Consider the following 26,000-nt stretch of genomic DNA (forward strand, 5'->3'; position numbering starts at 1 on the left):
ACACACACACACACACACACACACACACACACACACACACACACACACACAGTAAAGTCCTGCAGGTTTAGTTTAGAAATGGACACAAACCATTTGAACTCTAGCATCCCTATACTATGACAACATAATAGGTGAGTGAGCATTCAGCGAGAAATGGCAGATCTACAAGCTCACATCACCTTATTGTGAATGCACTGTGAGCTTGCAGATCTGCAATTTTCGGCAGAGAGATTTTACATAGACTGTAGAGGAAAAAGAGGTATAAGTGGGTAATGGCACACTCAGGATGTTACTGTGTGTACCCACTTACAAGAATCTGGATCCTCTGGCTGTATTCCGTCCAGACATCATAATTGCCTGGTTGGTGTTGTAAGATCCTTGCAAATCCTTTTGAAATTCTTCTGCTTGAGGGGTATTTTAGTTCAGTGAGTGCAAATCCTGTAGCTGTGTCCAAACGTTCTTTTTTTGCTTGTGTTTGTCTACTCAACCTTTGGTATATGCTGCCCGCATGCATGTACAGTATACAGGCGCACGCATGCAACACGCGCACGCACGTGCGCGCGCATGCACAGACACACTCACTCCCTTGCTGGCTCAGTATCAGAATTAACGTGTCACATCACAGGTTTATAGGTGTAAAATAGTGAGAGAGAGAGAGAGATCAGTAAAAACAACAATTTATCTACATATTTACACATCTTGTAGATTGGCTTGTCTTAGATTTTTCTTTGATTTCATCATGAAATTATTGAGAGAAAGAAAATCTGATTTGTTTTTTAATGTTTTTAAATAATAATAATTAAAAACAACATTTTGGAAACACCATTTTAAGGGACCCATAGAAATGTGTCCGCAAACCACAAATGTGTCCCAACCCACTGTAACAAGTGCTGTACATGTTATGCTGTGGACGTTAGTTATAAGGTGCGATAAAAATAAATAATAAACTAAGGTGTGAGCAGGTAGGTCCATGAGGAAGAGCATAAAGTCCATGTCCAGCCTGGTGACAGCTGGTGATCATGCCATGTTCAGCAGTCTGACGGTAGCCGGGTGGAAGCTGATCATGAACCTAGTGGTGTTGCTCTTGATACGGCGTTAGGCCTCCTTGCACGGCCACGGTATATGAGCTGTTTGTGGGGATGCGCTTGGCTTTGACTACACTTCGTCTTGTACAGTTCCTGGAGTGCGAGAAGCTCGCCTTCCATGCTCTCTGCCGACCGCACCAGGTTTTTCTTTTCTCTTTCAACTGAGCTGCTGTAGTGTATAGGGCATTCACAAATAGTGATTTTTAGTATTCGAATTATTCGACCTCAAAGTATTAGAATAGTCGAATATTCGACAGGACTGGCCAAACTGTCAAATATTAAGTAAGCAAGAGGCGAACATTGTGAAAATAGACGATCTAACGCGAGGCGTTGTGAGCATGTAGATCTGCTATTTTCACAATATTTATCTGCGGAACCGATTCACATTAAATGTAATACCTACAATTCCAAGTGCTTGTCATCTTGGGGGTCTCCTGTTCAAATATGTTTATTTCGGGGGTCACAGCCTAAAAAGGTTTGAGAACCCCTGGTATAGAGCATTAACAAATTCATCCACCAGGGGCACTGACAACTCATACTTATGACTTCCTATCTAGCCAAGCTTTATAAACTATATATTTAAGAGAAAATAAAATTAAGCGAATATTCGACTTTTGTGAACAACGTCGAATAGTGACTTTGATATTCGAATATTCGAATATTTGGTGAATGCCCTACTGCTCACTCACTCACTCACTCACTCACTCACTCAGCTCATGCACACAACCTAAACCAACCCCTGTCATGAAAGTACTATCACCATACCTCATTGACCGTAATTGTCCCTTCCTTTCTTCCCTGTACACCAAACGCCTTCACCAAAAAAAAAAAAGATCTACAAGCTCAGAGTGTGTCACAACATGCCGTGGTGTGAGCTTGTAGATCGTCTATGACAGTTGCTGCTTTTCAGGTCGAGACCCAAAAGAGAGATTAGACCAGTGAAAGTAGAAGATCTACAAGCACACAACGTGTCGCTTCGCACAAAGTTGCGAGCTTGTAGATCGCCTATTTTTACTAATTATTAATTCTTATGATTTTTAATTCATGGAACTTCTAAGATTTGTTTGTTTGTAAACGTAAAAATCTTAATTTTTAATGTTATTGAAAAAAAAATCGTTGAAAAAATGTAGACATTTACTCGAGTCGTGACCCATGAATGGGTCCCGACCCACTGTTTGGGAAACAGTGGCCTGTGACATTCCCAGAATACAGGGACTCTGCTGCGGTCTCCACGGTTCATGTGATTAAGTGGACTTTCCTATTTGTTGATGAAAATTCAGCAGGCATAAGTGTGTCTGCGGCTCATCGGCAGCAGTGAAACGGCACCTGTGATTGCCAGGCAGCAGTTTGCTATGGATGATCTCCTGAGCTCATTAAGATAGCGACTTAGACTGAGGGGATTCCGAGGGGATTTGTTCCATGGATACACCACGCTGCACTGGCCACAGGGGAGTGAAATTAGCAGCAATGAGGAGGAGAGCAGCGGATAAGGTGTGTTAAGAGTGCAAACCAATGCAGTGGGGGGGGGGGGGGGGGGGGGGGGGTTTGTAGAGCAGTGTTTCCCAAACATAGGGTCGTGGACCTGTCTTTATGCGTCGCCGGGTAAATAACATTTATTTTATTTTCAATTGTCCTACAAAATAAATAGCACGATGCATGCAACGTGTTGTGAGCTTGCTGGTCGGCTATTTTAAGTGTGGGTCCTGGAGATACACTAAATTCCACCTTTGGGTCTCGAGCTGAATAAGGGGGAATTGAGAGAATGGGAACGGGAGGAGAGGGCAGATGGGAAAGGAGGAGTAGTGAAGAGAGTACAGCAATGAGGAGGAATGTATGGGGACAAAAAAGAAGTAAACCGACAAGTTCAGGAATGGCAAGAGGTTGGATGCTCGAGAGGTAGCAGGAAAGGAATTACGGAACAACGCCGGGAGAATAAAACGAGGAGGAAGGAAAAGTGCAATGAAGACGGGAGTTGAGGATTGAGGAGGGATTGGTTATTTTTCATTTGGCTACCTGATCTCCTTGACCAAGTGTGAAATTCGTTTTGAACACCTGGTGGCATTTAAGTACCAGTTGAGTGGAGCAACATGGAAATTAGAGCCAAATATGGAGGCTGTCCTCTTCCCTATAGCTGGTGGAGAGAGATTGAAGCAAAACATTAAAAAGGAGTGAGGAAAAAAAATAAGGATTGCACATGAAGAGAGTGGAACACGGATCACAGTTACAGTATATAGTCATGCATGTTCTTATATTTTTCACTTTCTCTGTTCAACTAGAGTCCAGAGAGACCTAGTTGATCACACCAGTGCGAACCGAGCGGTGGTGTCCATTAATGTGTGTGTGTGTGTGTGTGTGTGTGTGTGTGTGTGTGTGTGTGTGTGTGTGTGTGTGTGTGTGTGTGTGTGTGTGTGTGTGTGTGTGTGTGTGTGCGCGCGCGTGCGTGCGTGCATGTACATTTCAAGGCTGCTCAACTGCACCTCTCTGTCCACTCAACGATATTGCAGGCCTGGCTCAGGCTACATACAGACAGACACACTCACACGGACGGACGCATACACACACGGCCGCGCTATGGAGACGGTGTGAACACCGTTCAAAAAGCCCCAGTGCCTACTACGTATTGGAGAGAGAGAGAGAGAGAGAGAGAGAGAGAGAGAGAGAGAGAGAGAGAGAGAGATAGAGAGAGAGAGAGAGAGAGAGAGAGAGAGAAGGATGTAAAATGAAGGTTGGATAGAGATTTTTGCAGGACTAAACTGCTGTCAGCATAGAGGCATGTTGGACTTAGATTACCCTGCAGATTAAAACAAGGACATACAGTTGGCTGCTCTTATCCTCTCTATATTCACGCACGCACGCACGCACGCACGCACACACGCACACACGCACACACACACACACACACACACACACTCATTTAATCTCTCTCGCGCCATGTTTTTGCAATAATGGCACCTAATCCTGCATCTGTCAGGTACAGCTGGGCTGGTCACTGCTCCCGCCAAATGCCCTCCCTCATTGCCCTAACTACTGTAACTGACAGACGTACTAACTAACAAGATGGGATGTTGGCGTCGGTTAACTGCTTAAACCCTACGGTATATACTTAAGCTGCTTTTTGGTTTGAATCTTGTTTAACCTTGATATAAAAGCAATGCTGTGATGCACATTATGTTACACCACAGCTCTGGGCATTTAACAACAGTTGTAGCCGTGATATATATTGATACAGTTCTGTAACATATATTGCCGTATATTCCCTTCTCACTGATATGAGGACTTGTAGATTAGTTAATCTATCCTATTAAATTAGTTCTTTTTTTCTTATTTATTAGGCTACCAAAACAAACGTTTCATGCAAAATAGAACGAATTACAGGAGGTTTTGTGATACCAAGACTAATTTTGTACACCAAGCCAAAGACATGTATCTCTAATCCCAGATTTGAACTCAGGCGTAACAACAAAAAAGGTTGTCAAACTTTCATCATAGACACAGACAAATCCTTAGACAGTAAAATATTAACCAAACTGATGTACATTTTACTTAAATTAACACTGATGATTTACTGTGTCGATGGGAAGCACCTTCTGAATAAGAGACCCTGTGAATAAGGACCCTCCGGAATCTGCGAGCTTGTAGATCTGCAATTTTTGAAAAATCGTGAAAATGTGTGCACATTTTTCAATATATATTTTTCAAAACAGACTTTTGTAACTCAAATCTCTGCTTCTGGGGGGTCCCTGGAACAACATATTTTGAGATGGGGGTCTGCGGCCGAATACATGTAATTTTGGGTGTCCTTGACGTGAAAAAGTTTGAGAACAGCTGATTTAGAGGAAGGATTTAGAAGTCGGGTCAAAGATCGGGTCAAAGATATTCAAAGACTTGCACACATTTTCACGATTTTTCAAAAATAGCAGATCTACAAGCTCGCAGCGCGGCACTCGGTGCCGCGCTGTGAGCTTGTATATCTGCTATTTTTCAATAGTTAAAGCATAAAAATAATGGTTAAAGTGGTTCAAATCTAACGCGACTCGGGCGCGTTCCAGGTATTTGAGAGTTTAACATTTACCACTTTACAACAACATGGCCTATGAGACCAGGCACATCGTCACTAAAAGCTGGGGATATTTTGCTCAGTGACCCCACCCTCTGTGCAGTGTTCTCAGAGCTGCAGCTTTGTCTTTCAGAAGGGCACCAGCACTCAAAGACAGCCTAGTGAGAGGACTCACCAGCCTCTTAAAATCATCGCAACAACATCAACATAGAAACCACATTTTGTGGATATTCTCACTCAAAGGACATTTCAATGCCGGCTTTGCTAATTACAACACAACATATGTTGTTTACAGACTTCAATGTGAGTGTAGCTGCTTCTGTATCGGCCGCACAAAACGCAAACTGCGAGGGAGATTAACTGAACACAAATATGCTGGTATGATCCACAACCCCAATTATCCCGTGGCACAGCACTATACAAGGCTGTAGGCCACACTAACCCTGTCCCTGACACGTTGAGGCCACGTTATGGACAGACCGACTCGAATGTCTCTTTCAATGATAGACTTTTTGGATTAAGCTACTTCTTTTCCGGGAGGCAGAGACCGTTCTAGGAGGTTGGGCTGAATTTTCCCGGAAGTTTATTTCACTGTGCGGTGTCCCTGCAAACGTATTCCCCGCTGGAAAAAATCTGGTCTACGTCTCCTGCTCCGTCGGTTGCGCTCGCAATAAACAATGTACAAACTAAAACATTGATTCAGGCGATGTTACACCTATTAAGAGCAAGTTAAGAGCTACAATCTATTTTTGGTTTTTCGCTGGGGAATGTAAACAGACCCGCACCGCATGACGTAACTTCCGTTAAACGCAGCCCCTCCACCACTTCAGCTAGAACCAACTGGAAGGCATATTGTGGCCAGGGTATGTGCGTCCTGAGCAACATGGACTTCTATCCTAAGTAATCTGAACAGTCACAGTTTTTTACTCTTTTCTTTTTACACGTGTATGCTGTCAGGACTATCAAAAGCTCAGTCAGATACTATAGAATAACATGAGAGGACTTCTCTCCAATTCTATTTTAATTGGCCGGGGTGGGCAGACCACGTCATTACGCTTATGCCAGCCATAACCATATGCCATATGGTGTTGGAGTTGGAACAATCTTCATATACAGTATGGACATATACTGAAGGGACATGGACTGTCAGATACAGGGAACTCCATATATGGGCATGTCAGTCTGTGTGACGTAGACGTAGGAGTGAGGCCTGAAGGGGCCTGAACCTCTAGTAACCCAAACATAGACAACGCCATGTATGAAGTCATGAGCTTCCAACAGGGGGCTCCACAGTGCACTCCCAGGTTTGGCCTTAAAGTTTCTTTGTGCGGATATAAATGAGCAGACTGCAGACTGTCGACTGTTTTATATCCCAGTTCATGGACCCAGTGTTTGGCCTCGTGTGTCTGCGATGACAAAGCCTAGAGGCAAAGGACCAGCATATCATTTTTCTCTCCGGCCCTGTTGTAAAAACACTCACAGCACTTTTATGGGCTCATTAACAAAACAGCACAACAATCAATGAAAACAGCTTCCTATTTCACTTCTATCTCTCTCTCTCGCTCTCTCTCTCTCCTGCCATTATTCTATGGGTACTGGCTTCCTGTTTTGCATTTGTTTGTGTACATATCATTTTTTGTGTACTGCTGTCGATAAGACACAGTTTGTTTAGAAATATGGCTTTGTGAGAGGCGACGCAGAGAGAGAGGAGGGGAGTTGATGTCTGCCAGCGAGGCTGTTTAGGGGCCAGAGGGGAGGACAGGGAAGATGACTGTCAATATCATCGCCATGTGTGCTCCGAGTTCACAATTGTATCTTCATTGTATGGTTTCAATAGAGAGAGACACTGCATTTGGGATTACTTTGCCTGACTCAATGGATGGTTCACAGGAGAATAGCGATTTCTGCTTCCATTTCAGAGCTGGCAGATGGTCAACTCTAATTGTTTTTTTCCTCTAATAGTTTGCCAATTCCCTCGCATCTCAACGATTTGCCCCTCATCCCTTGTGGGTTCAAAGGCAAAGTAACGCTAATGAACAAACGAGACGAATGGCGCTAGTGAGCAAAGCGTCGCCCATTATCTCCATAGCATTACACACTCCCTGGGATTGTGATTGATGAAAGAAATGCAGACATGCATTTCTTTTCTTTTCTTTCATTTACAATTGATTCATTCCGGCCTTGGAACCGGGCTAAAACACTTTGGTGTAAATGTCTTGGGATCACTGAATGTACTGACCTCTGCAGATGTCGTATTGGACAAAGAAGGGAAGACTTTTTACTTGAAAACCTTTGCTGAAATTTTTACATTTAATTTAAATTCTTGTCATTTGGTTGCAGTTTATATTTTCTCTCTTTGAATACTTAAACTTCATTAAGGTGTCGGCCTGTGAGGCATAAAGGCAAATTTTATTTTTTAATTTTTACTTACTGTAACATGGCATGGTTTGCCTGGTGGATATTGCCTTGACAGCAGTCTGTAAAATGCATAGCTGTTGAGTGGCTTTTCATGTTTGACATGATGGCATAAGACAAATTCCGTACCCTGCATACATTTCTTTCTTTTTTGGTCCATTTTTAGTCCCCAAACAAAGAACAACAAAACTGCTTACAAGGAGCTAAAGACGGCTGACCAAGCAGCCCATGCCCCTGCGTTTACTGGCAGGTAGCCTATCATGACGTTAAGTAATGAATATGGATTTGCTATGGCTCTTATAGACAATTAAAGTGCCAAACAGCACAGTTTATGGAAGTACACTACTGTATATAGGAGGATATTGTCTCTAGCACATATGTTTGGTTAGAGTTGGGCAATATCAGTGTACATTTTAATATGAAAAATGGTTTATGTCAACTGCATTCATTACTATACACTAACTAACCTGTCTGATTCAACTGATTGTTTGTACAGATACTGTAGCTGAACACGTCATGGTGTTAATGTCTCGACACAGAAGTTCAGCTCTTTTATGTGAATATGGTGGCATGCTTGTGTTTCTTGCAATGCACTTAAAAATAAATAAATGCTTTTCTCCTGTGAAATCATGCACGTACTAACTGATAAGTGATGTAAGCCTAGCTTACACACTTCAGGAGTGTTAAAAACCTAAATTATTTGTAAATCTGAGGGACTAAAGGATAATGTTATAAGATTATCTTAATCATGCACACACTACAAGATTTCAAATTTGGTGCATCACGCACCACAGAGTATTGAATCAAGGCAGCACCTCACGTGATCTCATCTCATGTGAACACATGCGAAAGCAGATGTGAACAATTGAAACAATTAAACTTACGGGGCAATGGTTGTGATATATCTGCCACGAAGACACGTTACAGTATAGACATTGGTGTTCTTGCCACATATCGACAGGCCTCATCTATCCAGCTGAGCTCACAACAGGTCGGTTCGACCGGTTGCTGTGCCAAAAGTCCTCCCATTCACTTCACGTCTGTCTCCTTGTAGACTTGTCTCTCTGCGTAGCGTTCCACTCCTGCCGTCTTACTTGGACAGTGTTGTAGGCTAATCATGCAGATACACATCAAACATAATTGAAAATTATCGGGGCAACCCTGATCAGTTTTGATCAGATCGGGGGGCTTAAGATTGGATCTTTGGACCGCGAACATTACTGGCTAATCTTGCCAGATAATCACTCCTGAACTCCTGAACAGGGAACGCCCTTTCCAACTATGGAGAGTGGCGTCCCGACACAAAATCACTCTCATTATCCTGAAGTGTGAGCTGGGCTTTAATCACCATAAAAAGTAATAGCATTGGAAAACAAAATCTAAATATTCACAATTTCTTTTTATAACTTTCAAACAAAGCATGGTTCCACGTTTCGTTAAACTATACTCTCCCAAACATCCATCATTTTTGATAGCTCAGTATTAATGTAGCCTATTATTGATCAAAAAAACCTGTTTATAAACCATCTGTTTATTATTGATTAAAACAGCCACAAACGATCTGTCATATGGAATTAGTCAATATATTGTTCATTTTAAAGTGGATAACTTCCACTGCAACAACATCAAATTGTACAGTATTTTATTTAGTAGTAAGATGCCTCAGGCCCAGGGCGACAAGCGACCTCGCGCCACAGTGATGTGGACATCAGGGATGTGGACATCAGGGATCTCCATATATGGGCATAAAAGGGATTCTGTTAGTGTGACATCACAGTGAAGCCAGAGCGTGATGTTAGAGCGGCAAACCCATTCTGGTAGAGTGGTTCCCCTGACATCACAGTGACATCAGAGCATGATGACATCATGATGACACATTTTTATTAAACACATTTTGATTAATTGCGACCTTCGGTCGCAATTAATCAGATAGGGTGTTGGGTAGAGGCAACAAGGGCAGGGGGAACAACACACACACACACACACATACCTACACACACGCACGCACGCACACACAAACACACACACACACACACACACACACACACACACACACACACACACACACACACACACACACACACACACACACACACACACACACACACACACACACACACGCACAGAGTAAATAAAGCACACAATGCCAGATTTCTTGAGCCAATTAAGACCTAAAGTTTATGTTCCCTACCAAATGTTGCAAGCTGTGATATTGCGATAGTAATAATAAGTAAAATAGTGTCCCGGTGGCATATTCTACAGATATTCATCAGCGTGTTTGCTGTGCTTTGTGTTATCAGTGTGCTAGTTACAGCCTCTTAGGTTATCTGGAGTGGAAGCAGACCAGCATGAGTAAGATGTATGTACAGTACAGTAGTTGGTAGTGGGGAAAACTCAGTGTACCTGCAACGCAGGAATCTCTGTTAACAGGGACATGCTGGGCCCCTGATTCAGCCCGGGAAAAAGAGTTGGAGAGGCCCTCATTGCGCACTATAGAGAGAGATCTCTCTATAGCGCTGCTGCTACTCAAAGATTTGCCATTTCAAGATCATGACAAGTGACAAGCCAGTGGGCCAATTACTGTACATGAGTTATATTTCGTCGTTGTCGGGTGGAAACCTTGTATGTCCAAAACTGTTTGTTTTGTGTTTATCATTTTAAAAATGATTTAAACTAGTGAAAACAGCCAATCTACAAGCACACAACGCCTCACACCGCGAGGCGTTGTGTGCTTGTAGATCTGCTGTTTTCACTACTTTTGTGCAACGGCCTTGTATGATGAAGCGGGGCTTTGCTTTGCGAAAAAATATATACATTTGAAACTTGGAGATACAAGGTTTCTGCCCGACAGTGACGATTTACTTTGTTGGCCGCCCAGCCCCCAAAATGGAACGAAGGCAGACATTTTATTTTTATTTTTTTCCTAATGGCCAGACTGGACCGGCCTGGAATGAACCGGCCGTTCGGGAGTTGTCCCGCTTTTCCCAATGGCCAGCACGTCCCTGTCTGTTAACATGTTGTTGTATCAGTTGGGGAATCAGTATGTAGCGTTCTGATATGGTGGATCATGGCCACTACAGTATAAGTATAAGGGGGACTCCAGATGGCCATTAAACTCCTTTCCACAATCACACACTTTACCTTATCCATTGACCCTGGTTTTTCACTTTCTGTCCCTGAGTCGTTGAGCAAGAAGGCACTGAAACTGTATAACTGCTCCTGATGAGCAGGTTGGTGCCTTGCAGGATTGCCTTCGTCATTGGTGTGTGAATGTGTGTGTGATCGGGTGTGAATCTTAGCACTTTGCAATGTGCGCACATTGGATAACGGTGCTACAGTATAGAAATACAGACCATTATGAATAGATGTGACTTTTTTTTTTGTACATTTTCAGTCAAAGTCCAGTTCCCTTTTCTCTGCTATAGAGAACCATTGGCCTATACTAGTATAGGCCAATGGTTCTCAACCTGGGTCGGGACCTATTTTGGGGGGTCCCCAGATGATTAACTTAACTTAAAGTAACATTGTTTTCTCTCTCAACAGTAAACAAACCAATATAATGTGTTTAGAGGGTATCTTCACATTTCTAAAGTGACAAATTAAGGTAGTTTTAATACCTCTAAAATGACAAATTAAACATTGGCCAAAGTGTCAAATATTAGAGGCAGAAATTGTGAAAATAGCCGATCTACATGCTCACAACGCCTCTGCTATTATACAAAATGTAATGTTAAAATATGATTATTTTGGGGGTCGCGGCCTGAAAAGGTTGAGAACCACTGCTATAGGCTACAGTTGTTCTGTTCTGTTCAAATAATAATACAATAATAAGAATAATATAATACTAGTAAGAAGCCTCAGGGCGACAAGCGACCTCGCCCTTTGGCCGTCTGGCCAGTGATGTTTATCGGACCTGTTACCCATATATGGTGACTCATGGTACACATATATGAAGATCCATGTACTGTAGTGTATATGGAGATATTCTGTGAGACCCCAAACATGCTTACTCAGTTATTCGTTAAGTGAAAATCCTATGATGTCTATCACATCTGACTAACCTGACTCCGCCAGATGGTGGCAGCATTGCGTATGCAAGCTGCACATACGTCTGCGATCGCTCAAGGAGAGTTGATATCGCCGCAAAGTCCCTGTCCGGACCAATCAGTGGCAGCTACGGATGGGCTATTACCTGAGCGGCTCTGAGCCAATAGAGTCTGACTGCAGATCACAGAAACACAGGAGGCGGATTCTGGGTGTAACGTCATGCAGACAGGCCAATATGAGTTGTTGGAGTTGGCACGCCCAGACTGTGATAGACAGACGGCCCAATCCAATCACCTGCTAAATAACTTGAAAAAATGGCCCCGACATCGGTTTTGCCTGAGCGATCCCAGATGGTATGGTGGCGGAGTCAGGTTAACATCTGACATCATACATACAATCCCTTTATGCCCATACATGGAGATCCCTTTCTGAACCAGCCACACAGATATGGGCTGTCTTCCTCCATATATGGGCATTCCCATATGAAGTCCTGTTAGATATGAGCTTAATATTGATGACATCAGGGATCTCCGTATATGGGCATACAAGGGATTCTGTTAGTGGTTCCCAAGACATCACAACATACAATCCCTTTTATGCCCATATGGAGATCCCTGTCTAAACCAGCCTCACCACTGTGATGTACCTTTTATGCCCATATAAGGAGATCCCTGCTCTGAGTATCTTACATCACTGTGAGGTCACCCGTGATGTCACAGTGATATGTCAGGGGAACCACAGTGTCAGGCGTTACCCGTCCAGACGAATATGGTCAAGATGTGACTGTTCTGACAGTAAACTGCGACCTACGGTCGCAATAAATAAACAAGAAAGACAAGATAATAAGATACAGTAAAACGAAGGTTATAAAAGAAGTGTGTGTGTGTGTGTGTGTGTGTGTGTGTGTGTGTGTGTGTGTGTGTGTGTGTGTGTGTGTGTGTGTGTGTGTGTGTGTGTGTGTGTGTGTGTGTGCGCGCGCGCGCGCGCGCGCGTGTATGGGGTTTTTATAGTAGAATGGTGAGGTGCAAGTGTTGTACAAGTAAAGACAAAACAGATATACATCAAGCAGCCTACACGTACCAATGTTCATTTAACCATGTGAACTAAAACAAGCATGTTTACCCCCTCTCCCTCCGATCTGTCTCCTTGTGTTCTATTTTGTAGTGATGTTTTGTTGTTTCCTGTTTTCTGTGGTCTACTTTGTCTCTATTTTCTGCTGTGTTGCTTTATTCTGAAGTAATTGTGTTGTCCTTGTAGCTGCGTTGTCTGTCTGTCTTGTCTCACCTACCCAGTGATTATTGTTAATCTTATGTCACCTGTGTCTTGTTTGCCCCAGCCAATCCCTGTGTTGATTGTCTTTGAGTTTCACCTGTGTCTAGTTACTAGTTAGTTCTCTGTGTGAATATACCCTTTGTCTGTTCATGTTTCCTGTTTTCATCTTTTTTTTGTGTGAGTACTGGAGAAATTAAACTTTGTTGTCACTTCAAGTTTTGTGCCAATCTTTCCCTGCATTTGGGTCAAATTTCAAAACACTAACAGCTGCATGGTAAAAGCTCTGCCTTAGTAGAGACACCTCAAGCACTTGCCAGTCTGTATTGCCACAACGGTCCATTACTGGGGTGTGTTCAACACAAATGGGGTGCAGGATTTACATCATCTAGTTAATTCATTTAGGCACTCAACTGAAGACCTAAACATCTAAATGCACAGTTTAAAAATAAACCCTTTTGTGGTAAAAATAAGAGTTGGTGAATATAGCGGAATTTAATGTGAGTGAACAAATACATCTAAAAGGCAATCTGCCTTGCAGTAATAATGAATTGTGTTGTTGTTCCAGTTGTCTTTCCCTGGTTAAGATGAGGGAGTTGACATTCCATGATCAAACACCCAAGTTACATCTTCATGTTGTACTGTACAAACAAAGCAGTCTTCTATGTTCTTCTGCCCTCTGTTTTTCTTTTCCCAATGTTGTGAACATTTTGTATTTGTTGTCTCATTCACACCTGCCATCAGTCTCTGTCTGACTGTCTGTCTCCCTCTGGGTGTGTCCACTAGGGATGGGACGATATGAAAATGTCATATCACAATTATTGTGACGAAATAAATCGCGATTTACAATATTATCGCGATAATCAAAATCCATTATCCTGGGGCGGAACATTTGTTGACACTCCCACTAGCTGGTACGGCAGTAATTCTACGATAGGCAGCGGAGTTCCAGCTCTTGATATAGGGACGCACCCTCTCTCTCTATAAGGGGAGGGTTGTCAGGTGCTCTGTGCGATTTATAAATGAACACTGATAAGAAAAAATAAATTGCATTAGTAATGTGACATAGTTTTTATCGTTTTTTTTTTGTTTTAATTGCATTCCTAAGACAATAATTTCATGACCGGGTCATCGGACAGATTTAGCTACTACGTCTGTGAACTTCCCGTGCAAACATATTATAATTCTAATGTGATTAATCTGTTCTCAAATCCTCTATTAACGGCCAGGTGTGCCCTCATGCTCATTTCAGCACGGCTGGAGAGCCTATTTCAACCAATTGCTTGGTCAGAAGAACTACCTGAAGTAAAATATAAATATTTCACTCCACTTATGTAATTTTGTTTTTCTGTGTACCACCAGAGGGGGGCCCATGTACCACCAGTGGTACACGTACCACAGGTTGAGAACCACTGCTGTAGGAAATTCAGGCGTGTTTATAATGATAACGTGCGTGCATTTGCCTGTTTCAGTGCATGTGTGGTTCATGGTGAGCTCACATAAAAATGTGAACTACTACAGTACATTGAGGCCAGGTGCCAAGTCTCTGCGAGCAAGCATGTCGGATGTGTATTTGATCCGTGTACTTATGTGTCAAAATATCACACAACGTACTTTCAAGTATGTCGGCAGGTCACGTGAGTGTTTGTACTGTATATGAAATGAGTGTGTGCATTTGTGCACGGTGCGCCAAGTAGACTACTTGTCATGTCACGTCAGCCTCTGTATGTAGTATGTGTGTATGCGGCTAAATAGGATTTCCTCAGTGTGAAATTTGAAGGTGAGATCATCCAGGTGGAACATTGAGTTTGTAACGGAAAAAATATATATACACTCGGATGACAGGTCTCACACGCGCGCGCACACACACACACACACACACACACACACACACACACACACACACACACACACACACACACACACACACACACACACACACACACACACACACACACACACACACACACACACACACACAGTACTGCACTGCACAGATAGACCCATACAGTATCGGTTAGTGGTGGTGGTTTCTAGAGGTAAAGAGAGCCTTGACCGAGATGGACATTATTGCAAGAGCAGACCGTGTCGTTTGCTTGTCTACTTTTATTTTAACATTCTGTGAATGTGAATTACCTTTTTGACCCGCTGGCAGTGTGTGTTTCAAAAAGTGTTTACATTTAAAGATTTTTCATTTATTTTTTACATTAATGATATAAACATCCCATGGTTGATTTTGCTGCATTGTATAGGAGATGATTTGGAGACCTGAATAAATGTAGTTCATTTGGATATCAAAATATTCACCAGATTCAATAAATCCATTTACTTGTGTGTTGTCACACCACGGCAAATCTTTGTAAAAGGTAAATGACAAATGTCAGTGGCCGTTTAAACAATCCAAGAGATTCTATGAATATTAATTATTGATCTTTCTGTGTGTGTTGCAGGAGGCCGAGCCAACTCTGACGGGGCCATCGGTGAAGCATTAGACCAAAGGGTGACTGCTTGGCAGGATAAGTGGATCTAACGCCGCTACAGCCAATATTCTCCAACCACTGCTGCTACTGCCTCTACCGCTGGGACCACCTCCTCTGCTCCTTCTGTTGCTGTGAACGGCGCTCCCCCTCGTCCACCCGAAACAATGAAGGGAAAACGCATCGTCCACACTTGGTTTGTCTGCCTGACAAACAGTGGCGTTTAAACGACGATGTCATCTCTGTCGGTGTTGTGGATATCCGCGGTGCCTGTGTGAGGCGTTCACGTGCGGGCGAAACGGGAAATAATCGTCTCAACATGCCAACCGTCTCCTAGACTGCCGTTTGCCGACCCGGAGGACCCTGATGGCTGCAAGATTTGTGGTGGACGCTTCGCCATGCATGGATTTTAAGGAGGATTGTTGCTGCTAGCAAAGCCCTCCAGCACGACGGATTTATCTACCTACTTATGTCTGTGTGGGAGTGTTTTTTATTTCCCTTCCTCCTTTTTTTTCCAGTGTGAGTGTTTGAATGTGTGTGTGGCGTAGGCGAGGGACACCAAAGAAGACTTTTATACCTGGAAACAAACTGAGGATCTAGTGAATGAAGGGAGGAAAGAAGGACGTAACCAACCGCCCGGAGGATTTAAAAGGAGTAGCAGACATGGCCCAGCGGATGCCCCATCTGAGGCCTGGATGCCGGTTACTACAGACCGGCCAGAGACGGGCGATGGGTAAACACACAAGACTAGATGGGCTGCCGCTCCCGGGCCGGTGGCTGTCGTCTGTACTGTGCGCGGCGGGTCTGTTGCTCCTGCACGCCTCTCTCGGCACCGTGTCGGCCCAGAAACTGGACGAGAGCGACCCGGTGGTCACCACCGTCTATGGCCGGTTGCGCGGCATCAAGAAGGAGCTCAACAACGAGATCCTGGGGCCCGTGGTGCAGTTTCTGGGCGTGCCGTACGCCGCGCCGCCCACCGGCGAGCGCCGCTTCCAGCCGCCCGAGCCGCCGGTGTCGTGGCCCGAGATCCGCAACGCCACCCACTTTGCCCCGGTGTGCCCTCAGACCATCGTCGAGGGCCGCCTGCCGGACGTGATGCTGCCCGTGTGGTTCACGAACAGCATCGACGTGGTGTCGTCCTATGTCCAGGACCAGAGCGAGGACTGCCTCTACCTGAACATCTACGTCCCCACGGAGGATGGTGAGTTGGCCTGCAGGTTGTGGGGGGAGGATAGAGGGGTGGGGGGGGGGCGGGGCAGAACCCACAACTTAGCGCTAGAGGGAAGAGTCTGTCGTTGCGTTGTTGTGTCTCATATATGTGAGTGTCTGTCTTGTCCGTCTTTTGTCTGTCTCCTGTCTTTCTGTATAGGGAAAAAGCATGCACTTGTGCATGCTTACTGTGCATGCCACAGCTTTTCCACACGAGCGGAGGAGTTTGCTCTTGTGGAAAATAGATGTGTGTATGTGCACGCGTGTGTGTGTGCGCGCGTGCCTTTGTGTGTTGGTGTGTGTGTGTGTGTGTGTGTGTGTGTGTGTGTGGTTGATCACTTCTGCTCACACATTGTCTAGTTTGCCATCGCCTACCCATTCTGGCAGATCTGTCTCTTCCTCCTCCCACCCCAACAACATCTCGTTCCTCTTCATCGCTTCCACCGCCACCACCACTCAGAGAGAATTATTTTCTTCTACAGTAACTATGTCATCCTCCATCTCCCGTGCCTCCCACTCTCCTCTTCCTTCCTCCATCCTTCTCCTCTGCGGTTTCTCCTCCGCTGACCTCCCGCTCCTGGCCACCTACAGCTCATCATGCTCACATGTGACCATTGTGCTCCGTCATAATGACTCCCGTTCATCACAGAAGACACTCATCAGAGCAATCACCTCTGATTGATTTGGCTGACTGCTTAACTGACTGATTGACTGAATTGTGCCTTGACTGAGCCAATATCACCCTCTCTCTCTCTCTCTCTCTCTCTCTCTCTCTCTCTCTCTCTCTCTCTCTCTCTCTCTTTTCTCTTTCTCTCTTTCTGTCTTCCTGTCTCTAGATCAACTTGCTCGTTCAATCAGTCAGCTTTGTGTGTGTGTGCGTGCGTAAGTGCGTAAGTGTGTGCGTGTGTGTGTGTGTGCATGCTAGCTCCTGTGTGAGTGTGTGCCTGGGAGCTCCATGTTATTCTTTAGTCTTCTATTCATTTTACAGTCAAAAGAATATCCAAGGAATGTGCCAGGAAACCCGGCAAGAAAATATGTAGACATACAGGTATGTATGATCTGATTGCTCTGGTACACAACGTACAGTATATACAATACCACCCAGGAAACAACGCATACTGTATCCAATACCACCTAGGAAACAATGTATATGCAATACAGTACCATCCAAGAAACAAGGAGTGTCTGGTAGAGTTCTCAACGGGCCTGAAAATGAAGGCCCGGCCCTACTAGTACGCATACATTTTAGGCCCTACCCGGCCCGAAAACGTCGGGTCGGGTTTGGTAAGAATTTGAAAACTCTATCACAGAGTAATAGTAATAAACTAATTACAAAAACAATATGTTTTCATTGAGCCCGAGGCCCTACCTGGCCCGACTAATTAGCATACATTTTAGGCCTTACCCTAAATGTCGGGTCAAGTTCGGGCAGAATTCACTCTAGTGTCTGGTAGAGAGAGCAGTTGGGCACAATACAATCCTCACTGAGGATTTCATTGTGTGATGTACAAATTCATTAGAATTAGTCAATGATAGGTTCATAGGTTTGGTATTTGTATTGTGCCCCCCTTCCAGTTATTACACTGGCCCGGGGCGCAGTCCGAAGAAAGAGAAAAAGACAAAGATGGCTAGACTAGGACAATAACAACTGATTCAGGCAGTCACAATGATTGTTAAAAAAAATTAAGTTTCCTGGCCAACGACTATGAAGTTAACTTAGTATGGGAAGAGCCAGTGTACGGTACAATCCTGAGCGTTAATGTATCCATTTGTAACACTGAGAGCTTGAACTCTTAAGTTAAATTAACACTGAGGATTTTTAACTTTGTTCTGTGGGAAGAGCCAGTACTCATTTTGGCCCATTGTAGGTTCTGGGTCCTTTGAGATGTCTGCTACTTCCCCAACTCCTGCCATTGACAGGTGTCGTTCTGGGGCTGGCATGTCATCACAAGTTTACCTGAGCTCTCCTAGCTGGCTCGCCGTTGTGACGGGAGAGTTCTCATTGGCTGGCGAGACTCGAGAGTGGAATGGAGACGGATTTGATTGACTGCCAGGGGCAGTGGTCCAAGACGAGATCGCTAACTGTTGATGTGTAAGATAACAGGATGTTAGAGGAGTGTTGCAGGTGGAGATGTGCATGTACACACACACACACACACACACACACACACACACACACACACACACACACACACACACACACACACACACACACACACACACACACACACACACACACACACACACACACACTCTCATAAACATATTATGCACACACAGTGTCGTGGAGCACTGCTCAGGGTGAGCTCAGACTGAACCTTGAGTGTCTAATCACCATTAAAAGAAAGGAGATCTCTGTTCCGTTGGCACCATGTACTGTATCGACCACTGTTTCATCAAGATAATGCCTCCTCTGTCTCTATCTCCCCCTCTTCCTCTTCAACTCTCAACCTATCTCTCTCTCTCTCTCTTTCTTTCTCTCTCTCTCTCTCTCTTCCTCACTTTCAGCATTAACCTTCTTGCGTGTGTGTGCGTGTGTGTGTGTGTGTGTGTGTGTGCGTGTGTGAGACAGTGTCCTTGACACAACGTGGGTGTTAATGTCATTGTGTTGGCAGCAACGTAACATTATTACTCAGCGTCCGTCCCCGCTACATGGATACATGCATGCTACACACCGTAACCTCTCCCCTCCCCTCCTCTCCCCTCCTCTCTGACTGAAATCATAGAGAAAATGTCCTTAGTTTTAAGCTGGTTGCACACTGCTGCATTTTGTCGTTGCAAAATGCGTTTTTCAGGGCAAGGAGAGAGAAAGATAGAGAGAGAGAGAGAGAGAGAGAGAGAGAGAGCAAGGGACCCAGTGGTCCTAAAATAAATACGAACCAGGTGGCCGTGTGCAAACGTGATTGACATAATGTGAGGTTGATTTCTTTATCTACGTGCTCTGAAATTCGCTCCTATATTCGGCAGAAAAAACACAGCAGTGTGCAACAACCTTTAGTCTTTATGAGCTTGTCTATTTTTCTGACATTGTTGAATCTTGCCCCTGACCATTAAAGTAATAAAAACGAAATGAAAAAACCATAGCTGCTTTAAAAAGGAATTAAAACTACTGTAACTGAAAATGAAAATTAAACCGATGACAGAATTAGACACTATTTAATAACCTTGATCCTATCGTATCCTTTTGTGGTTATCTACCACTTATATAGAGCATAATTGGCCCTAAATCATATTTGTCAGCTGGTATTCAAAGTAGTTTGATTTTAAAGTATTGTGTTCTCATGAAGTGTTAATAAATAAACTAGTGAACCGAGCAAAATCCATTTTATCCAATCCTTTTTTCCAATTATCCAATCTTTTTGGTTGGTTGATACAGTATACAATAGATTGCTTCATGGCCTTCATTCCCAGCAGCTGCAGTGTATCTTTGCTGTCACTTGGCTTGGAAACATTGTATTTCCATAACGGTTCTATTTATTATTATTATTATTATTATTATTATACAGTTAAATTAAATTAAATTAATTAATCAATTAAATTAAATTAAATTAATTACAAAAGATGCAATGTGTTGTGAGCAGGGACGGCTCCAAGGACTAGCTCCCCTTTGTGATGAAAAATATTTATGGAATATAAAAAATAAATGAATATGTGAAACAGTTTACAGTTTACAGTTTAGGCATTTAGCAGACGCTTTTAATCCAAAGCGATTTACAATAAGCAGATAACATCACAATAATAAACAAGATAATATGTCAGTACATAATCAACAATATAACAAAAGCAAATGGATATCTATCTAGAAAAAACACAATATAATCAAAGTTCTAAAAACCTAAAAACAAAAACAAATGCTAACTAGCTTCATGTATGGTCATTGATTTTTTTCTGTAGTGCTAAGGGTTGAAAGACAACTGGCCATTCTATGTAAGCCATACAATTTGGATAGTTTGTTCTGCATGTCACTATGCTGGAAAGTGTCTTCAGCCTCACAAAAACTCTATCCTTATCACCTACAGTCAACAGATTTGGAGCTGGCATCTGCCAGTGATCTGGTCTGTTCAGTTATCCATACCCTAAGCGACTAAAGCGAGAGAATTGCGTTTTTGTCGTATTCGTTTTATTCATTATTGTTTGTTGCGAAAATTCATTAGCCTCCACTCTAAAAAAGTCAGCCACCCCATAGTCCCCCAGTCACAATTCTCTGGAGCCGTCGCTGGTTGTGAGCTTGTAGTTGTTTGCAGGGGCGTCACAAGGGGTAGGAAAGTGGGACTGAGATACCAGGGCCCAAGGTGGAGGGGCCCTAGTAACTTTAGCTATTGAAAAATAGCAGATATACAAGCTCACAGCGCGGCACCGAGTGCCGCGCTGCGAGCTTGTAGATCTGCTATTTTTGAAAAGTCGTGAAAATGTGCGCAAATCTTTGAATATATGTATTTTTCAAGTGAACATTTGTTACTCAAATTTTGCTTCTGGGGGGTCCCTGGAACTAAATATTTTGAGATGGGGGGTCCTTCACATGAAAAAGTTTGAGCATCACTGACATGGAAACATAGGTTTCTTGGCACACATTTTCACGATTTTTCAAAAAATAGCAGATCTACAAGCTTGCAGCGCGGCACTCGGTGCTGCGCTGTGAGCTTGTATATCTGCTATTTTTCAATAGTTAACATTCATGGGGGGCCCGCAGTGAATCCTTGTACCCAGGGCCCAGAATTTGGTGTGACGCCCCTGGTTGTTTGTGCCATTGTGCAACACTCTTTTATGATGAAGTAGGGCATTCATTTATAGAAAAAATAAAAAACTTCAAAAGTTATTAAATATGGACATATGAGGTTTCTGTCCGACATCAATGTTATGTGGGTAGTGGATGGATGTTCAAAACTGCTTTGTGTCAAAAGTAGTTGAATTGAAGGCTTTTCAGTGTGTTGATTAAGGTTTTATTTATTTGGGATTTTCCAACTGACATTGAAAAAATGCATCCACATTTAGTAAAGTGAATCTTTTATTTGACTTAATTGAAAAATAAATTGCATAACTAATAAACATGATTTGAAATAAATCACAGAGCTTTATTTGACTTCGCTGCGGCGTGAATTCCGAGACGAGACCTGAGAGAGTCGACGTGCACAGTGTAGGAATCTTTTAACTCCTGCAAGAGACATGCGTGCCTCGCAGGAAAAGCCATAAATAACAAGGCAATATTAAAGAGAAACATTGTCTGAGTGAGGGGGAAGAAAAGGCCTCCATTTCGAGGCTGCAGACATGATGGTCTGTGCAGGTACACTGAAAGAATCCTCAGTGCTCTTTCAGCTCTTGAGAGTGTACGAATTAAACCAAATGGACCCGCCAGGGTCCATTTGGTTACATTCGTACACTCTCACTTTTGCACACTCTCTGAGTTACAAATGGATTCAATTAACACTTAGATTTACACAGTGTACGTGTACTGCTGTACCCATATAAAAGATGGCTGTACTGTGTTACAGCATGTTGAAATTCCCTGCCCACGTTCTTATAATGTTTCCTCTGAGCTCTGTTCATTTTTTAAGAGGGAAAATGTGGAACCGTCTACGGCGGCAGCGGCGCATTCCGCCGCTCTCTGCGGCGAGGCGCAGCGCCTCTCTTTTTGGCGACTACATCTGCGGAAAATAAAAGCGTTGCGCTTTTCTTATTCCACAAACTAGGACATTTAAACTGCAAAATAGGGCATTATACCCGTTACATGTACACGTTCTCTCATATCTCCGGCAATGTTCAGTATTTCACAGTGTTGCGTTAACGCTTGGAATGATGTCTCCCCGCTGGTCGCCTTGCCTGCTCTCTATTCCGAAGTGGGTTTTAGAATACAGGTTCTATTGTAGATCTGTATGCAGCGAGCGGAACTCAACAGCAGGTGAAATATTCGCTATTGTGTTTCTGTGGCTTCTCTTTCTTCCACGCTTTGCCTCTCGTCTCTGGACTGTACTGTGAGTCAGCCGTCTTGCTGTCCGTCTCAATCCCCCTTAACCCATTTAGGCTATTGCTTTAACTATTGAAAAATAGCAGATATACAAGTCTTTGAATATATCTATTTAAAAGCGAACATTTGTAACTCAAATATTTGCTTCTTGGTGGTCCCTGGAACAACATATTTTGAGATGGGGGTCCGCGGCCAAATACCCGTATTTTTGGGGGTCCTTGACATGAAAAAGTTTGAGAACAGCTTGATTTAGAAGAAGGATTTAGAAGTCGGGTCAAAGATCGGGTCAAAGATATTCAAAGACTTGCACACGTTTTCGTGATAAAAAAAATAATTAGCAGATCTACAAGCTTGCAGCGTGGAACTCGGTGCCGCGCTGTGAGCTTGTAGATCTGCTATTTTTTCAATAGTTAAAGCACAAAATAATGGTTAAACTGGTTGAAATCTAACGCGACTCGGCGCGTTCCAGGTATTTGAGGATTAATGGGCAAGCCGTTTCCCCTGCACGGTAACAATCCTCAGTGTTAATTTAGCTGTGAGTGTACAAATTGACCCGTACTGGTCCACTCGGATCCATTTTTTACACTCTCCACAGAGTTAACGCGGAGGATTCATCAATCTGTCTCCTCTACCTCCCCCCCCCCCCCCCCCCGCACTCTCTCTACCTCTCTCTTCATCTTCTCTCGTTCCCTGTCTTTCTCCTTCTATTCCCGAGGCTTTGTCCCAGTTTTGTAGTGGTTGAAGGATCCGGTGGGAGACGTTTAGTCACACATGCACAGATGCACACGCACTCACACACACACACACACGCACGCACACACACACGCACGCACGCACACACGCGCACGCACACACACACGTGCATGCGCGTGTACCTAAATGGCAGGGGCGAGATGAAGCAGGAATAGATGTAGCCCCTCTTCTGTTTGAGTCTCCCTCGAGGGCCTCCATCTCCTCAACTCACAACTTAAGTTCTGTCTGAGTGTGCTTGTGTCTATCTATCTCTCTCTCTCTCTCTCTATCTCTCTCTTTCTCCCTGTGTGTGTGTGTGTGTGTGTGTGTGTGTGTGTGTGTGTGTGTTGTGTGTGGTGTGTGTTGTGTGTGTTGTATGTGTGTGTGCGCGCTTATATCTTTCAGGGGAATTTAGAAGTTAGTTTGTGTCTGACGGTTCGGTGTGTCAAAGCTTGGCAGATAGTGTGTACCGGCTGCTGGGTAGGTGGCGGACTTCTTATTTTCAGCCCAGGCCCCGTTGGGCATCCTGCTGGGTTTGGGCCGAGTCAAAACCACACTTTGGGAGGACATGCTTGGACTGGACTGGGACCAGCCTTGCCAGAACACTTAATATGCCAAAACGCAAAATAAACCTCTCCGTTCTTTAATCTGTGTCCCACACACCGCCAGCATACAGTACACACGCTGCGTACTGCCTCTTCACTGACAAACCCAGGTTGGAACAGCAAACTGGACCCACATTAACATAATAGCATATGCTGCTTTTTCTTTTAAGGGAGCTTCTTATAATTAGTTGGAGGCCACCTGTCAAAATTTGTGAGAAATATTCAGTTTTCCCTCACTTTTTTAGGCATTTCATTTATGCGTAATATTATTATATTAAGAATATTGTTATATTCATTCTTCAATACCATGTTTACAATACCATCTCCCCCACATAGAAATCTGTGCCACCGACAATGCACGTTATAGTTACAGAACATGAACTGTCCAGTCTTATATTTAAATTCCTTGTGGCATTAGCCTTAAGTTCAGTAGAATGGACATCAATCATTTGGCACCGTTGTTTTGTCCTTTACAATTGCCTACGTGGGTTGGCAAAGTAATTACTGCTGCCAGGCCAACACAAAAAATGCATTTGGCTGTGGGGCCAGCCCTATTAGGACTAATACACATGTCTCAGAGTCACTGACTGACTGACTGACTGACTGACTGACTGACTGACTGACTGACTGACTGACTGACTGACTGACTGACTGAGTCAGTAACTGATGAAGTTACACCAGGGGTCTTCAACGTTTTCAGGTTAAGGACCCCTTAGTTGAGAGAGAGAGATGAAGCAGGGACCCCCACACAACCCATAGATACCATAGTTTCATCGTTTGACAGGACAATCATCTGTGTATTTTGGATTCATGTCAATTTGTGTTTTCAGGTATTTAACCACTCCGTCAATATTTTAATACACTTGACCTTTCACTCTGTACTTAGTCTGCTCTTCCCCCTCTACACAAACCTCTTAGCCGATCTACAAGCTCGTAGATCTGCTATTTTTTGCTAAAGTTCTCAGAATATGGAGGCTAGGGTTCAATTGGTTAATATAAAAAAGGAGGGAAAAAGTCACAAAGATTTGGAGGACCCCCTGTAGTAACTCTGAGGACCCCCTAGGCGTCCTGGACCCCCTGTTGAAGACCCCTGAGTTACACCATTGGTCAGCCAGACAGTTGTTGGAGTTTCCACATTTCCACATTGGCCAGTTAATCCTGTAAGGGAATTCAGAAGGTTTATGGTGACATTTACTCACTTCCTGTATCTGTAGTTTCAAACTAGAAAACATCTAGCATTTCATAACACCGTCCAGGCATATTCTCGGTTTTGACCTAGTATTATTTTTTATCGTCTACAATTTTAATACAGAATAGAGTGCGACCTTTTCTGTCTTTAATAACAATCTGCTACGCGGGACTGTTTGTTAACATGCTGTGCAGTTAAATGGCCGTCATGTGTTTCAGCTGCATGTTCAGGATTATAGTGACAGCTCTATAATTTCCATTGGTTTTCCAGTTAGTCTGATTCATATTTAGTTGCCTGAGGGTGCACCAAAAAAGATCTACAAGCTCACAGCGTGTCGCAGTGTGACGTGTTGAGAGCTTTTATAGGAAAGCTATTTTCGATGCGTAACGTCAGTGTGCGACTAATTATAACTCAGTCTTAACTGGTTTCTGTACACAATTAGACACAGACTTGTGCATGCACACACAGAAATACATCTATATAGGCACACATTTTCACAAAAACACACACACATACACAAGCCACAGCTGTTCAAGGTGACAGTATTGATAACTGCTGTTAAATATTCATGACACTTGCATTACAATAAATAAATTAGTAACTTATTCTTCGGAATATTAAAACAAGGACATTTGAACCTTCCGTTGGGCTGCCAACACATTTACTGCCATTCCACAAATTACATCTATGGAGACCAGGGGCGTCACAAGGGGGGGGGACTGAGTTACTAGGGCCCAAGGTGGAGGGGCCTTAATTATTTTATACTTTAGCTATTGAAAAATAGCAGATATACAAGCTCACAGCTTGTACAGAGTGCCACGCTGCGAGCTTGTTGATCTGCTATTTTTGAAAAGTCGTGAAAATGTGTACAAATCTTTGAATATATGTATTTTTTCCACTCAGTTTGTTATTCTGGGAGTCCCTGGAACTAAATGTTTTGAGATGGGGGTCCG

The 26,000-nt window shown here is 43.5% G+C and overlaps 1 protein-coding gene across 2 annotated transcripts in view; it reads left to right on the forward strand.

Moving 5' to 3' along the window:
* Window positions 1–16,157: 16,157 nt before the first annotated feature.
* Window positions 16,158–26,000, forward strand: part of nlgn1 (neuroligin 1) — a gene marked incomplete at its 3' end in the record, with an annotated part of 408,126 nt that continues 398,283 nt past the window's right edge. The window contains exon 1 of one of the 2 annotated variants that reach the window (XM_080734001.1): window positions 16,158–16,551. In XM_080734001.1, the coding sequence (XP_080590127.1) occupies window positions 16,446–16,551 (106 nt within the window). In that variant the 5' untranslated portion in view covers window positions 16,158–16,445. The remainder of the gene's footprint in view (window positions 16,552–26,000) is intronic. The other variant, XM_080734002.1, reaches the window with a different exon arrangement.

The sequence above is a fragment of the Nannobrachium achirus genome (genome assembly GCF_963921795.1).
Source record: "Nannobrachium achirus genome assembly, chromosome: 1".
In the NCBI taxonomy this organism is placed as follows: Eukaryota; Metazoa; Chordata; class Actinopteri; order Myctophiformes; family Myctophidae; genus Nannobrachium; species Nannobrachium achirus.